The 16,624-nt window shown below is 42.6% G+C and overlaps 1 protein-coding gene across 8 annotated transcripts in view; it reads left to right on the forward strand.

Moving 5' to 3' along the window:
* The window catches only part of atg9b (autophagy related 9B), an 87,898-nt gene that overhangs the window by 5,992 nt on the left and 65,282 nt on the right, over window positions 1-16,624 (forward strand). For 4 of the 8 annotated variants that reach the window (XR_011352607.1, XM_069922663.1, XM_069922659.1 and 1 more), the window contains 3 exons: window positions 6,019-6,098; window positions 12,179-12,276; window positions 14,491-14,640. Coding sequence is in view for 7 of the 8 variants with exons in the window: in XM_069922663.1 (XP_069778764.1) it covers window positions 14,529-14,640 (112 nt within the window). In the remaining variant the exon portion in view is untranslated. The remainder of the gene's footprint in view (window positions 1-6,018; window positions 6,099-12,178; window positions 12,277-14,490; window positions 14,641-16,624) is intronic. The other 4 variants (XM_069922662.1, XM_069922661.1, XM_069922658.1 and 1 more) reach the window with 3 other exon arrangements.

Here is a 16,624-nt window from a genome sequence, read left to right on the forward strand (position 1 = left end):
TCTCCTTGATATTCCCACTCTTCTTTATCCCTTCCTACCAACCCAGTATTCCTCTGGCTTTCTGCAAATATTCTATGGATGTTATGGATTTTCATTCCAATTCCCCTTATGAATACTCCAACAAATGAACAAAATATACCATCTCACACTTATCTTTATTCTGTCCACTGAATATTCTTCTTGTCCATTTGACCATCTTGATAGCACGATTAACGTAGTGGTTCGCACAAAACTGTTCCAGCGCCAGCTATTGGGACGGGGTTTGAATCCAACGCTATCTGTAAGGAGTTTGTATGTTCTCCCTGTGTCTGTGTGGGTTTTTCCTGGAGGTTCTGGTTTCCTCCCACCCTTCAACACATACCAGGGGTTGTAGGTCATCTGGGTGTAATTGAGCAGCATGGGCTCATGAGTCAAAATGGCCTGTTACCTTGCTCTGTGCCTAAATTTTAATTTTTTTAAATTTGCCTCTTCCTTGTCTAATAATTTGTTGGGTGTGAGCCAGGCTAATAATTTGAAGGGAATGTTCCCTTCCTCTTTCCTTTGTCGCATTTAGACATTCTAAAGTTATTCATAACTTTTGCCATTGCAACAAATACTGGAATACCATAATTCAGGTGTGTTCATCGACTGCAATGAATTGCAGTGACCTCCCCTTCTCTTTGGCCTATAGAGGCCTAAACACTGACTGAAGTATTAAACTGGCCATTTGCCTTGACTAGTCAATGCTTCTATCCGCTTCTACATATCATTTCAATGATTCATCTTAACCTTCCCCATGTTCTTGGGATGAATCGTCTCCTGTAATGTCAGTTCTCAATGCAGAGATTTGCTTTATCAGAATCAGAATTTGTTGTTGTGAACATGTCACAAAATGCATTGTTTTGCAGCAGCGTTGTTTTCTTTGGCTTGGCTTCGCGGACGAAGATTTATGGAGGGGGTAAAAAGTCCACGTCAGCTGCAGGCTCGTTTGTGGCTGACCAGTCCGATGTGGGACAGGCAGACACGATTGCAGCGGTTGCAAGGGAAAATTGGTTGGTTGGGGTTGGGTGTTGGGTTTTTCCTCCTTTGCCTTTTGTCAGTGAGGTAGGCTCTGCGGTCTTCTTCAAAGGAGGCTGCTGCCCGCCAAACTGTGAGGCGCCAAGATGCACGGTTTGAGGCGTTATCAGCCCACTGGCGGTGGTCAATGTGGCAGGCACCAAGAGATTTCTTTAGGCAGTCCTTGTACCTTTTCTTTGGTGCACCTCTGTCACGGTGGCCAGTGGAGAGCTCGCCATATAATACGATCTTGGGAAGGCGATGGTCCTCCATTCTGGAGACGTGACCCATCCAGCGCAGCTGGATCTTCAGCAGCGTGGACTCGATGCTGTCGACCTCTGCCATCTCGAGTACCTCGACGTTAGGGGTGTGAGCGCTCCAATGGATGTTGAGGATGGAGCGGAGACAACGCTGGTGGAAGCGTTCTAGGAGCCGTAGGTGGTGCCGGTAGAGGACCCATGATTCGGAGCCGAACAGGAGTGTGGGTATGACAACGGCTCTGTATACGCTTATCTTTGTGAGGTTTTTCAGTTGGTTGTTTTTCCAGACTCTTTTGTGTAGTCTTCCAAAGGCGCTATTTGCCTTGGCGAGTCTGTTGTCTATCTCATTGTCGATCCTTGCATCTGATGAAATGGTGCAGCCGAGATAGGTAAACTGGTTGACCGTTTTGAGTTTTGTGTGCCCGATGGAGATGTGGGGGGGCTGGTAGTCATGGTGGGGAGCTGGCTGATGGAGGACCTCAGTTTTCTTCAGGCTGACTTCCAGGCCAAACATTTTGGCAGTTTCCGCAAAGCAGGACGTCAAGCGCTGAAGAGCTGGCTCTGAATGGGCAACTAAAGCGGCATCATCTGCAAAGAGTAGTTCACGGACAAGTTTCTCTTGTGTCTTGGTGTGAGCTTGCAGGCGCCTCAGATTGAAGAGACTGCCATCCGTGCGGTACCGGATGTAAACAGCGTCTTCATTGTTGGGGTCTTTCATGGCTTGGTTCAGCATCATGCTGAAGAAGATTGAAAAGAGGGTTGGTGCGAGAACACAGCCTTGCTTCACGCCATTGTTAATGGAGAAGGGTTCAGAGAGCTCATTGCTGTATCTGACCCGACCTTGTTGGTTTTCGTGCAGTTGGATAATCATGTTGAGGAACTTTGGGGGACATCCGATGCGCTCTAGTATTTGCCAAAGCCCTTTCCTGCTCACGGTGTCGAAGTTGCAGCGTTGTAGTGCAAACATAGCAACCACCTTGCAAAATCAATTTTTTAAAGTGCAAGAAAAAGTCAAAAAGTTGTGTTTTATTGTTCAATTAGGAGAAGCAGTCCTTGTGCCGCTGTTCGATGGCCACTGTGATAGCAAACTTTATTGTCGTGAACATGTCACGAAATTCATTACACCCAAAAAGGTTCTTGGACAGTTTTCTTCCTGTGATTTTGCAAAATACTCCATTGGCTAAATCATTGTTTCTTCAAGCAGGCTTGCCATTATGTGGCAGAGAACATATTCACATCAACAAAATCTCATAATTGATATCAAGCCATCTTCCCTGTAATGCAGGGGACTGTGTTAAAGCAATGATTTAGGTAACCAATGGGCACTGCCCAGTGAATATCTTGTCACTGTAAAGAGGGAATTGAATGTCCGAGTCATCCAGCTGTACCGCACAGAGATGAGCCCAGCGGCCCATCATATCGAAGCTGACTTTTTTTGTCCATCCTGTCAAATGTGTCATATAAAACTCGGCCTGCAACATCACGGGCACCAGTCTTCACTCCATCAAGGACATCGTCTAGAGGTGGTGTCATAAGAAAGCAGCCTCTATCCTCAAGAACCCCACCACCCAGGCCATGCCCTCTTCACTCTGCAACCATCAGGGAAAAGGTACAGGAGCCTGATGATGAACACTTAGCGGCACAAGGACGGCTTCTTCCCCGGTGCCATCAGATTCCTGAATAATAAATGAAGCAAAGACACTGCCTTAATTTGACTTTTCGTTCACTACTTTTATTTATTTTTGTAAGGTGGTTTTTATAAATGTTTCCACTGTGATGCTGGGGTGAAACAACATATTTTGTGACTTGTTTATGACAATAAATTTTGATTCTTCTTGTATCTGACTCCAGCACCTCCGTTGACAGCACATTCTGGATATCAACCATTCTCTTTGTAGAAGGAAAAACTTCTCCCTCAAATTCTCTTTAAAATTCCAGTGATATTGAACATGCTGCACTCCCTCCTTGCAAACTGCTTGCTGGTGAAAGGGGACTGAGGAATCTGATTTTGGCATACTTTGGAATTCCTTGGATAGCTTTCGCCATGAAGAAACTTATCTGCTTTTCTCGTGCCTCTGCCATCAGTCTTCCTCTGTCATGTGCTTGTTTATTCCGTGTGGCCCTGCAGTCCCCAGCTGTGTGTGTGGCTCATCTCATGGACATGTTGAGAGGGTTTCCAGTGACATTGCCACTGATACACATTTGGAAACATTCTCTTTCCAATGCTCTGTTCACTATGATCGGAGCTGGACAAGTGGTGTCAGATATTTCAACATCAGTTCATGCCACAAACAGAGAGTCTCTTATTAATGGCTTACTTTTTGGAGTGGATATGAAATCCATGAACTAAAGTTTATTTTATTAAACCATGCAGAAGCAACAGTCTGCACCAAACCCTGCCTCCTCTGTGTGAGACACCGAGGACAAATGATGGGAAAGGAAAGAGAGATTAGAAAAGTTCAGGAAAGAAAGGAACAGAATGAGTCCATTCCATTTTGTCAGCTCCACCACTTGAATCATGGCTGATGTATTTTTCCTCTCAACCCCATTCTCCTGTGGTCTTCCTTTAACAAATCTCACCTTTTCTGTATGTATCAGTTTTGGTAGCTATTAGCTAACGCTTTTGCTAGTATCTTATAATCAGCATTTAACTGTGAAATTGGACTATATGACAAAGTTTTTAATGGATCCTTTTTTTGGTAATACTGTAATAATAGCATTTGAGAATGATTCCGTTCTTCTTTGTCCAGAACATCCATTAATAGGAGCATTAGTAATTCTTTGAATTGCCTGTAAAATTTGGGTGGGAATCCATCCTCCCCCACTGATTTATTAGCCTGTAAGATACCCACAGCTTTTTCAATTTCTTCTCTTGAAAAGGGGTGTCTAGTGCTATCTTTTCTCCCTCTTCTAGTTTTGGAAGTTCATTGTTCGACAGAAATTCTTCCATTTCATTCTCGTCTCCTAGTAATTCTGATTTGTACAATTTTGTGTAATATTTTCTAATGAAGAAATCATTGATTTCCTTTTGTTTATATGTTAGAATATCTGTCTCTGTTTTTATAGTATTTATTATTCTTGATGACTCCTCTGTTTTCACTAGCCAAGATAAGACTTTATTTGCCCATTTGCCTAACATAATATTTTTGTTCAGTTTTAATGTAGTTTTCTCTGTTCCATATGTTTGTAATGTATTATATCTTAGCTTTTTATTCTTCAGTTGTCTCTATTCTTGTAGTTCTGTTCTTTAATTTTTTTTCTAATTCTGTAATATTTCTCCAAACTGTTTACTTCTGCCATATAATCTCTCTTAAGATTATTTGTATAGGATATAATTTGACCCTTCAAGTATGCTTTGAGTGTGTCCCATATCAACAAGTTACTATTAGTAGACAGCTGATTTGTTTCACAAAATATTTCTATCTGTCTCTGCACAAGACTTGCATAAGTCTGTTCTTTTGAGTAACATGGCATTGAGATGCCATCTGTATACATTTTCTTGCTTTTCCATTATTGTGGTAGTTAATGTTAGTGATAAGTGGTCTTCTAAAGCCTCACGGGGTATTCTGTTTTTATCACTCTACTTTTTAATCTAGGCAGAAATTAAAAATAAATCAATCCTTGTGTATGAATCTTGCACTCTTGAAAAATGAATAGTCTCTCTCTGTGGGATTTAATTGCCTCCATATATCGATAAGATTTAGATCCTTCATATTTGAAATTGTGGTTTTGCCACTTTCCCCTTCATTACTTTTCTTGCAGATTTATGTAATATTGGTTCCAAGCAAAAATTAAAATCTGCGACCAATATATTTAGTCTTCCCTCTGCTGTTTTTAAGAAGATATCCTTCATAAAGGCTTCATTGTCATAATTTGGAGCATACATATTCATAAATGAACATGCTTCTCCATAAATTTTACAATGTGGCATTATATACCTTCTGGCCCAGTGAACCGATGTGCTGTCTATTAATAGTGGTGTATTTTTATTCATTAGAATTGCTACCCTCTTGCCTTTGAACCAAAAAATACAATTTTTTTGTCCTACCCATCCTCTTTTCAATTTATTATATTCAAATTTAGTAAGATGCGTTTCTTGCAGAAAAATTTTATCTACTTTTAATTTCTTTAAGTATGCCAAAACCCTTTTCCTTTTAACCGCTCCATTTAACCCATTAGTATTAAGGCTAATAAACTGTAATCAATAACGTTTTTCAATCAAATATATAACAATAAAATCTTTCCGACTTTTTAAATAATACTGCAGCGTTTCCTTTTTAAGGAACATTTCCCTTTTACGAAACCTTTCCCTTTTGAGTAACATTTCCCTTTTAAAAAACATACACATTTCCCCTTTAAAAAACACACACAGATCTCTAGCTCTGACAGCGACATAAGTAGTAAAACCCAGAAGCACGCGACGAAGGCCTGCAGAATTTCTGAAGAACCCTCTCCCTTTAGCATAATTTTTTAAAACTGCTCCTCTCCCAGCGCTATTTTCTCCCTTAAATTAGAGTCCCCACCCTGCCACTTTCCTCTCCACTTTCCTTTCTCTCTCCAGTGCTCTCCATGTATATTACTGTGATTTTTTTTCCCGCCCTTTTGGCAGTAAAAATAAGATGGTTCAATACTATAAGATTGAAAAAAGATACATTTTTCAGTTAGTCCCATTTTAAAATGGTCTTTTCAATCTTCTTATCTGGCATTTTTAATCTTTTCACAGCTTTTCGAAAAATTGTCCACTTCCTTATTCTTGAAAATTCTTCGATTACCTTCTGAGATATCGACCCTCAGCATCACTGAGTAAGTCATTGAGTATTTTAAGTTTTTGAATTGCAGTTGCCTCTTTATCTCACCAAATTCTTTTCTTTGTTTGACCAAAGCAAGGCTAAAGTCCTGGAAAAACATAACTTTTTCGTTGTTATTTTTTTCAATATTCCTATGCTGCTCCCAAGATTGCATTGCCTATATCTTGGGCCGACCCCCAGCTCTGCTGGGTTCAGCCAATCCCAAGGCCCCTTCTATCCGCTCCTCATCAGGCTTCCACTCATTTTTGGTTGCCTTGGTCAGTTAGTTCTAGCTTTACCATTTTTGTGAATGAAATTCTGATTTTTGAACTTTCAAATCATCTTTGATTTGAAGAAGGATAATGAAGAAGGTTTTCAAGGATTGCAGAGGGATTTGGGCTGCTTAGAAAAGTGGGCTGAAAAATGGCAGATGGAATTTATTGCTGATAAGTGTGAGGTGCTTCATTTTGGTAAGAAGAATCAGAACAGGACATATGTGGTAAATGGGAGAGCATTGAGGAATACAGAAGAGCAGAAAGATTTAGGAGTAACGGTACATCGTTCCCTGAAGGTAGAAACTCACGTGAATAGGGTGGTGAAGAAGGCTTTAAGTATGCTGGCCTTTATCAATCATTGCATGGGATAGGAGTTGGGAGGTGATGTTGAGATTGTATAAGACGTTGGTGCGGCCTAATTTGGAGTTCTGTGTGCAGTTCTGGTCGCCTAATTATAGGAAGGATATAAACAGAGTGGAGAGAGTGCAGAGAAGGTTTACCAGAATGTTACCTGGGTTTAAGCATCTAGAGTACAGGGAGAGATTGGACAGATTAGGTCTTTATTCTTTGGAGTGTAGAAGGTTGAGAGGGGATTTGATAGAAGTATTTAAGATTATGAAAGGGATAGACAGAGTGGATGTGGATAGACTATTTCCGTTAAGAGGAGGAAAGATTAAAACAAGAGGACATGAGTTAAGAGTTAAAGGGCAGAGGTTTAGAGGTAACATGAGGGGGAATTTCTTTACTCAGAGAGTGGTAGCCGTGTGGAATGAGCTTCCGGGAGAAATAGTGGTGGCGGAGTCAATTGTATTATTTAAGAAAAGGTTGGACAGGTCTATGGATGAGAAGAAGATGGAGGGTTATGGGCATTGTGCAGGGAGGTGGGACTAGAAAGGGGTGCTTGGTTCGGTGCGGACTAGAAGGGCCTAATGGCCTGTTTCCATGCTGTAATTATGTTATGTTAATACTTTTCCTGGAGAGCTCTTTCAGAACACTGTACAGATCTTCTGTATGACCTCGCCTGCTGCCTCTGTCCCTTCCAGTTCTCTAGAACCACTCCTGACTGCAGTGATTTTAAAAAAATCGTGGCTAATGGATCCACAATCTCTTCAGCTCCTTCTTTCAGAATCCTGAGATGTAGTCCATCTGGTGCAGGAGACTTATCCACCTTTGGACCTTTCAGCTTCCCAAGCACATTCTTAGTAATACCGACTACATTTACTTTTGTCCTCTGCACTCTACCCTGTCGCTGGTGTCTTCCATAGTGAAGACTGGCACAGAATACCTACCAGTATATATTTTGGCGTATGTTGACTGGCAGGTTGGTTGATCACCTTTTCAGACTTGTTTTACAGGCATATAAATCAACCCCCCCCCACCCTTCATTTTCAGGCTGTCCGAGCCTCCCAGCAACAGCCCAAACTTTGTTACAACACCCCAATCACCAAGTTACAAAGCTATAAATTAAGCAATCAATTTTTAAAAAATTAATAAAACTTTTGCTTCTGGCTGGGAAGATGCCAAATGGAGCTGGGTCCAAGTCTTCACCATTGGCTACAGCCGGAGTCGGTGATGGCAACTCCATTCTCAACATCAGATGTGGTGCCATCCGTATCAAAGAAGTCATTTCACTGTCCAAGTGCAGTAACAACAGCTACGTGTCAGCTTCAGGGCAGGAGCGGGGACCTCGGGCTCCAGGAAGGAGTGGCGACTTTGGGCTCTACAATTGTAGAATGTCTGGGTGGGTTATGGTGGCTCCTGGCATGGGGAGGTGTTGGGGAGCAGCGCCGCTGATGGTGGGGAGGTGCTTCCAGGGTTGATTTATATGCCAAATCGGCGTTCAGCAATTTTTTTTCAGCTGAATTTAAGGTCTCACAAGTATATCTGGTGTATAAGTCTACCCTATTTTTTGAGAGATTTTTGAGGGTTTCAAGACTTGACTTACATGCAAAATATACAGTATTCAGTTCATCTGCCACTTTTTTCTTCTCCATTACCACTTTTCCAGTGCCATTTCCCAGCAGTCCAATGTCCACTCTTATGTCATTATATTTCTGATAAAACTGGGTATATTTTATATTATTGGGTAGCTCAACTTCATGATTCATTTTTCCCCCCCTTTATTTCCTTTTTTAGTTGCCTTCCATTAGTTAGAAGTTACCCAATTCTTGAGTTTCTTACTAAGTTTTGCAATTTTGATGTTGTCTTTGACTTCCCTTGTCAGCCACAGTTGCCTCATCCTCCCTTTACAGTATAAAAGTGTGCTGGAGAAACTCAGCAGGTTATGCAGCAGGTCAAAGGAAGTAAAGCCAACGTTTCATTCCTGAGCCCTTTGTCAGGAATAAGGAAAGACAGGTTACCTGTCTTTTTTTATCTAGTGTCTATGTGGACACTGTCTGACCTGCTATAAACCCTCAGCGTATTCCGGTGTTTTCATATTTGCTGAAAACCCAAGCCCTTCCGCTCTTTTAAGTTTCGACATTTAACATTTCTGTGCTTCCATCCTTATCAAGTCATCTCTCTCTCTCTCTCTCTCTCTCTCTCTCTCTCTCTCTCTCTCTCTCTCTCTCTCTCTCCCTCCCCCTCTGGGGAGAGCTACCACCATTAATTAACAGCTTGTTTTGTCTCAAGTTTCAAAGCAGCACAAAGAGTTTTCAATTACTTTATTAATTATCAGTCATGGGATCAGATAAAGTAACGTTTAGTTCTGATGGCAGTTCCTGCTTCAGGATACTGCTGCCACTGTACCTTGAATACTCTGCAGTTCAGGTCTTCTTACCTGAGAAAGGATATACCGGCTTTGGAGTACAATACACAAAAATGGCATCCACAGGAAGTCAAGTTTATTGACATCTGATTGTATAAGTACAACCCAACAAAACAGCGTTCTCTGGTCCTAAGTTCAAAACACGCAGACACACAACCAGACATAACATGCATACAGAAAAACAATACATATGTAGGACAAGTATTTCATTTATACAAATAAATATATAAGTATTGCTTTGTACAAATGAGAGTCTCAGAGGGTCAGTGTGATCAAATCCTTTAGTCGTTCAGTATTCTCACTGCTGCACCGCTGCAACCGTGTCTGCCTGTCCCGCATCGGACTTGTCAGCCACAAACGAGCCTGCAGCTGACGTGGACTTTTACCCCCTCCATAAATCTTCGTCCGCGAAGCCAAGCCAAAGAAGATTCTCACTGTCTGTGAGAAGAAGCTGTTCCTCAGCCTGGCGGTGCTGGCTCTGATCCTCCTGTGTCTCTTCCCTGACGGAAGCAGCTGAAAGATGCTGTGTGCGGGGCGGAAGGGGTCCTCATTGATTTTGCCTGCCTTCTTCGGACAACGATCCTGGTATATCATGTTGATGGGGTGGGGAGGGTGGAGGGAGACTCCAGTGATCCTCTCTGCTGGAAGATTAAGCAATGTTTCAGCCTGAAGGACTTTTCTTCCCATGGATGCTGTGTGACTTGCTGAGTTTCTCCACCATTTTTGTGCTTTGTAATCGACCCCCACTGTCTGCAGACTTTCTTCTTGTTTCTCGACTCATACTGGCTTTGGAGAGCAGTGCAGAGGAGACTTACCAGGTTGATCTGGAAATGAGGAGTTGGCTTAATAGTATCCTGGGACTAATACTATTGGACACACAATGAACCACTGGAGGAACTCCGAAAATCAGGCAGCATCCATAGGTGGAAATGGGCAACCAACGTTTTGGGGTGGGGCGCTTTATTGAAACTAAGATAAGACCATAAGATACAGGAGAAAAGTTGGCCGTTCAGCCCATCAAGTTTGCCTTGCCATTCCATCATGAGCTGATCTGTTCTCCCACTCAGCCCCACTCCCCTGCCTTCTCCCCATAACCTTTGATACCCCCTTTGATACCCTGACTATTCAGATACCTATCAATCTCTGCCTTAAATACATCCAATGACCTGGCCTCCACAGTTTCCCATGACAGAAAATTCCAGAGGTTCACCGCTCTCTGGCTAAATAAATTCTTCACTTCTGTTTTAAATGGGCCCCTTCATTTCTGAAGTTGTGTCCTCTTGTCCTAGATTCCCCTACCATAGGAAACAACTTTGCCATTTCTACTCTGCTGGGCCTTTCAACTTCAAAATGCTTCTGAGGTCTCCCCCAACTGCCACCCCAACCCCTTATTCTTCTGAACTTCCTCAAATGGTAATCCCTTCATTCCAGGAATCATTCCTGTGAATCTTCTCTAAACCTTCTCCAGGGATAGGGTATAGGATAGAAGGTGGGAGAGGCAGGGAGCCCACTAGGACGTGGGGGGGGATGGGGGGGGAGAAAATGAAAAGTGAGAGAGAAAAAAGATAGCAATGAAGAAGAACTGCTGCCAGAGAGGAGTGAATTTGGAAATCTCTGCCAAAGGAAGCAGTGGAGGCTGCCTCGTGAAATGTATTTAAACACAGCTGGATAGATTTTTGAATTTTAGGATAATTCAGGGTTATGAGGAATGGCCAGGAAAATAGAGCAGAGTCCATGGCCAGATCTATACTTACTGAATGGCGAAGCAAACGTGACAGGCCAGATGGCCGACTCTGATTTCTTACTTTCTTGTATTATCGGATTAACCTGCTCCATTATAAAATCTGGACATGCTCAAGAGGGTCGGGGGTGAGAAAATTAGTTAAGATTTCAGACCAGAGTTGTGATAAAGAGAAGGGTTTTTAGGCTAAATTGGGAAACTGTTTGCAGGATATCCTGAAAATACAATTTTCTCTGGACCCAAAGATTTTTTAAATTGCGGAACTTACTGAACTGGCTTTGTTTAATAAATTAAATAAATTTCAAATGGCGTTCTTGTGATTAGCTCTAGCAAGGAAATGTATAGCTGTTTCATGGAAAGATCAAATGTTCCTTAATTTGCAAAGATGGCATTCAGAAATGAGGTCTTGTATATCAATGGAGAAGATAGTTATCATTTACGAGATAAATATTATGTATTTAGTAAGATTTGGAGCCCATATTTGAACTATTCTAATTTGAAAATCTGAGCCTGGTCGTGAGTGCAGCTGAATCTCCACACGGTTTAGTGAATGAATGACTGACGTTATTCTCCTTATGTCTTCCTTTTTTTCCTTGGTCTCTTTTTTTATTAAGGGAGTAGGGGGGTAGAATTTGGTTAAAGAGAGTGGTGGAAAGGAGGGTGGGGTGATTAGGGTTTTATGAAGGGAATAGGGGGATAGAATTTGGTTAAGGGGTGGGGTGGATAGGAAGGTGGGGTGATTTGGGTTTTATTAAGGGAGTAGGGGGTAGAATTTGGTTAAGGGGAGGGGTGGATAGGAGGGTAGGGTGATTAGGGTTTTATGAAGGGAGTAGGGGGTAGAATTTGGTTAAGGGGAGGGGTGGATAGGAGGGTGGGGTGATTAGGGTTTTATGAAGGGAGTAGGGGGTAGAATTTGGTTCAGGGGAGGGGTGGATAGGAGGGTGGGGTGATTAGGGTTTTATGAAGGGAGTGGGGGGTAGAATTTGGTTAAGGGGAGGGATGGATAGGAAGGTAGGGAGATTAGGGTTTTATGAAGGGAGTAGGGGGTAGAATTTGGTTAAGGGGAGGGGTGGATAGGAGGGTAGGGTGATTAGGGTTTTATGAAGGGAGTAGGGGGTAGAATTTGGTTAAAGGGAGGGATGGATAGGAGGGTGGGGTGATTAGGTTTTTTTTTCTTTTTAGGATTCTTTGTAGTTCTTTTTAGGATTTTTTTTCCATGTAACCATGAAAGTTTTTGACAATTTGTTAATATTTTAATTTTGTAATTGTGGTTATTACTTTGTTTTCTAATAAATAAAATATTTTTTAAAAAGATTTCAGACCAGAGACCCTTCGTCAGAACTGAGAAAGGGAGAAGGGAAAAACACACAGAAATGCTAGAGGAACTCAGCCAATAGCGCAGCGTCCTAAGGTGGTAAATTTATATTACTGACATTTTGACCCGCAGCCCTTCTTCAAGGTATAAGCAAAAAAACAGGAAGGTGTCTGGATAAAGACTGGAGAGAGAAAGGGGGAAGAATGGGAGGGGGAGGAGTCCAGACCAAAAGGTGTTAACTGGATATGATAAGAGGAAAAGTGAGAATTGATTGTAGCTCTGTGAAAGGAGAGAGGGAGAAAGGAGATGGGGAAGAAGAAGAGGGGAGGGTTTTAATGGAAACTGGAGAAGTCTATGTTAATACCATCCAGTTGGAGGAAGATGAGGTGTTGTTCCTCCAATTTGCGGTTAGTCTCAGTCTGGTAATGCATGAGACCATGGACAGACATGGATACATTCCAGCTCGCTTCTCATAGGAACAGGTCTATGGCGGATGCCGTCCCACTGGCTCTACACAAAGCTCTGGAACACCTGGACAGCAAAGATGCATTCATCAGGATACTCTTTATAGACTACAGTTTAGCATTTAACACCATCGTCCCCTCAAAACTGATCAGCAAACTCCAAGACCTGGAAGTTTAATTAGATCATGGATTTCCTCACCTCCAGACCAAAATCAGTGAAGATTGGTAAGAACTTGTCCTCCACAATCTCCATCAGTATCAGAGCTCACAGGGCTGTGTTCTTAGCCACCTGCTCTACTCACTTTGCACCTACAACTGTGTAGCTTGGTACAGCAATAACACCATCTACAAATTTGCTGACAATATCACAGTAGTCGGTTGTATTAAGGAAGGGGATGAGTCATCTTACAGGATTGAGATTGAAAACTTGGCTGAATGGTGCTCCAACAACAACCTTGCACTCAATGTCAGACCCAACACAATGGCATCGTGAAGAAAGCACGTCAGAGCCTCTACTTGCTCAAGGGATTGTGGAGATTTGGTATGACACCAGAAACCCTGGTAAATTTCTACAGATATGTGGTGGAAAGTGTGCTGACCAGCTTGGTATGGGAGCACCAATACCCCTGAGTGCAAAGCCCTCCAAAAGGTAGAGGACACAGCTCAGGACATCACAGTCAAAATCCTCCCCACTATTAAGTACATCTATAGGGAACGCTGCCATCGGAGAGCAGCAACAATGATCAAAGACCCACACCACCCAGCGCACACTCTGTTCTCGCTGCTGCCATCAGGAAAGAGGTGTAGGTGTCACCAGACTCGCACGACCAGGTTCAGAAACACTGCCGCCCTCCACCATTAGACTCCTCAATGACAAACTCAATCAGAGACTCATTTAAGGATTCTTACATGCACACTTTATTGATTTTTTTCTCTGTATTGCACAGTCAATTTCTTTACATTTGTTATCTATTTACAGTTCTTTGTTTACATGTTTACGCTGTGCACAGTTTCTTTTTGCACTACCAATTAGTCGTAATTCTTGCACAGGAAAAAGGAATCTCAGGGTTGTACGTGATCTCATGTTTGTGGCAATAAATCGGAAACATGTCAGCAAGGGAATGGCGCATGGAATTGAAAAGGGAGAAAGGAAGCTCAAAATCTGCCAAGAATCTCATCCCTTTCTCACTTTCAAGAATCTGGAACCTGCTGAGTGTTACCAGCATTTTTGTTTTTGATTTATATTCTGGCTGGGCTACATTGCCATCCACTAGTGACCAGTTTGGTTATTGACCTCCTCTCACAAAGTATGTTTCCATATTTCTCTGACCAGAGTCCTAGGGTCATTGATCCTAATGCATTGGCAGTTGTAGCAACTCCCCGCAGTTCAACTTGTCATTGTTTCTCTGTGAATCACATTTGAATCATATCGGGCAGTTGGTTTGGCAGTTAATGCAACGCCTTTACAGCACCAGCGATCGGGACTGGGGTTTGAATCCTGCGCTGTCTGTAAGGAGTTTGCATATCCTCCCCGTGTCTGCATGGGTTTCCTCCCACCCTTCAAAGCATACAGGGTTGTAGGTCAATTGGGTGTGATTGGGAGGCACAGAATTGTGGGCCAAAAGGGCTGTATGTCAAAATTTTAAAAAATCTGTATGATGCACTGACCAGCCCATAAACTCGTATGCAGAAAATGAGAAAATATGTGATACTTTTAATTGAATTTAGTTATGTCTCCTAAGGCTGGCCCCTTTTTCCGCTCTTCCCATTCAGTGCATTCCCAAATTGTTCCCATGTTGCATCCTGCCTTGCTGTTGCACACATTGAGACTGCTGTGTTCTTTCAGCTGTTCACACAGGTCAGCTCTGGGGAATGTGATATAAAATGGCGAGGTTTGAGCCCCACCAGGAGTATCAGCGACTTGTGGGGGATGAGTTTGAGGAGGATTCCCCACCAGGTGAAGACCTATTGGTTCATGTTCCAGAGGGACTCAAAGGTACAGAGCTTTTTTCTGACTTCCATTTTGATCTGATTCACCCTCTCTCCTGAATCAATATCATGAATATAATATCACCTACAGCTCCTCTTCTCTTCAGATTTAACCACATCCTGTCTACCATGTTAAGCATTTGCCATTTTTCCAATTGTTCTGCTCCTTCTGGATGCTTTTAATTGGTATTCTCTCCACTCCTGGCATTTACTCCTTTCCCTCTGTATTCCTGTTCATCTTCTCAGATATTTTTCATCTTAATGTTTTGGACCAGGAGCAGGAGCAAGTCAGCCCCCTTTCTAGCCTGCTCCACAATTCAATAATATCAAGGGTGAGGTTAGAAATAGGAGGATAACGCAGCTTAACATATGGCAAAACACATGGTGCAGGAGGGAGGGCTTCAGGTTTCTGGATCATTGGGCTCTCTTCCAGGGAAGCTGGGACCTCTTCCGACAGGGCGGTTTGCATCTGAAGTGGAGGGGGACTAAGATCCTTGTGGGAAGGTTTGCTAGTGGTCCAGTGTGTTTAAACTAGATTTGTAGGGGGTGGGAATCAGTGTGTTAGAGCAGATAGAGGAGAGAAGGCAGGAAAAAATAAAGTGAAAATTACTTGCACTGTTAAAAGTCAAGGTTGTATATGGTGGAAATTTTCTATTGTGCATCTATTTCAATGCAGGGAGTTTTGTAGGAAAGGCAGACGAGCTTAATGCGTGGATTGGCACATGGAATTATGACTGTGACCATTAGTGAAACTTGGTTGCAGGACAGGCAGGACTGGCAGCTCAATGTTCTGGCCTTCTATTGCTTTAGATATGATAGAACAGGGGGGAATGAAAGGGGGAGGAGGGGCATTGCTCGTCAGGGAAAATCTCACAGCTGTGCTCAGGCAGGACAGACCAGAAGGTTTGTCTACTGAGTCTATATGGGTGGAGCTGAGGAACGGGAAAGGTATGACCACATGCATGGGGTTATATTATAGACCGCCCAATACTCAACAAGAATTGGAGGAACAAATCTGCAGAGAGATAGCAGACAGCTGCAGGAAACACAAGGTTGTGATCGTAGGAGATTTTAACTTTCCACATATTGTCTGGGACTCCCATCCTGTTAAGGGGCTGGATGGCTTAGAGTTTCTCAAGTGTGTTCAGGAAAGTTTTCTAAATCAGTATATTGATGTACCAACTAGAGAGGGTGCAATACTGGATCTCCTATTAGGGAACGCAACAGGACAGGTGACAGAGGTATATGTAGGGGAACATTTTGGGTCCAGTGATCATGATGCCATTAGAGAAGGATGGGTCTGGGCTTCGGATTGAGTTTCTAAATTGGATAAAGGCTAATTTTGAGGAAATGAGAAAAAATCTAGAATGCATGGATTGGGATAAGATGTTTTCAGGCAAGTATGTGCGAGGTAATAGAGGACCTTCAAAGGGGAAGTTTTGAGAGTACGGGGTTTAGACAGACAAGACGCACGTAGGTTGTTTCCAATGCTGGGAAAAACTAGAACCAGGGATCACAGTTTAAGAATAAGTGGGAAGTTTTTTAGGACTGAGATGAGGAAAAATTTCTATCAGAGTGGTGGATTGTGGAATTCTTTGCCACATGAAATAGTTGAGGCCGGTTCCTTGTCAATATTTTAAGAGTAGGTTAGATTTGGCCCTTATGGCTAAGGGGGTCAGGGAGAATGGGGAGAAGGCAGGAACTCGGTACTGATCAGCCATGATCATATTGAATGGCGGTGTAGGCGTGAAGGGTCAAATTGCCAACTCCTGCACTTATTTTCTATGTATGTTCCCATCAGGATTAAAGGCAAGGTCAGCAGGCAGAGGGATCTTTGGTTTTTGAGGGATATTGGGGATCTGGTTCGGAAGAAGAGAGAAGGGTATAACAGGTATTGGCCACACGGAGCAAATGAGGTCCTTGAGAAGTATAGAAAGTCCAAGAAAAACCTCAAGAAAGAAATCAGGGTCAAAGAAGACGTGAGTTTGCTG

The sequence above is a fragment of the Narcine bancroftii genome, chromosome 2 (genome assembly GCF_036971445.1).
Source record: "Narcine bancroftii isolate sNarBan1 chromosome 2, sNarBan1.hap1, whole genome shotgun sequence".
Lineage (NCBI taxonomy): Eukaryota > Metazoa > Chordata > Chondrichthyes > Torpediniformes > Narcinidae > Narcine > Narcine bancroftii.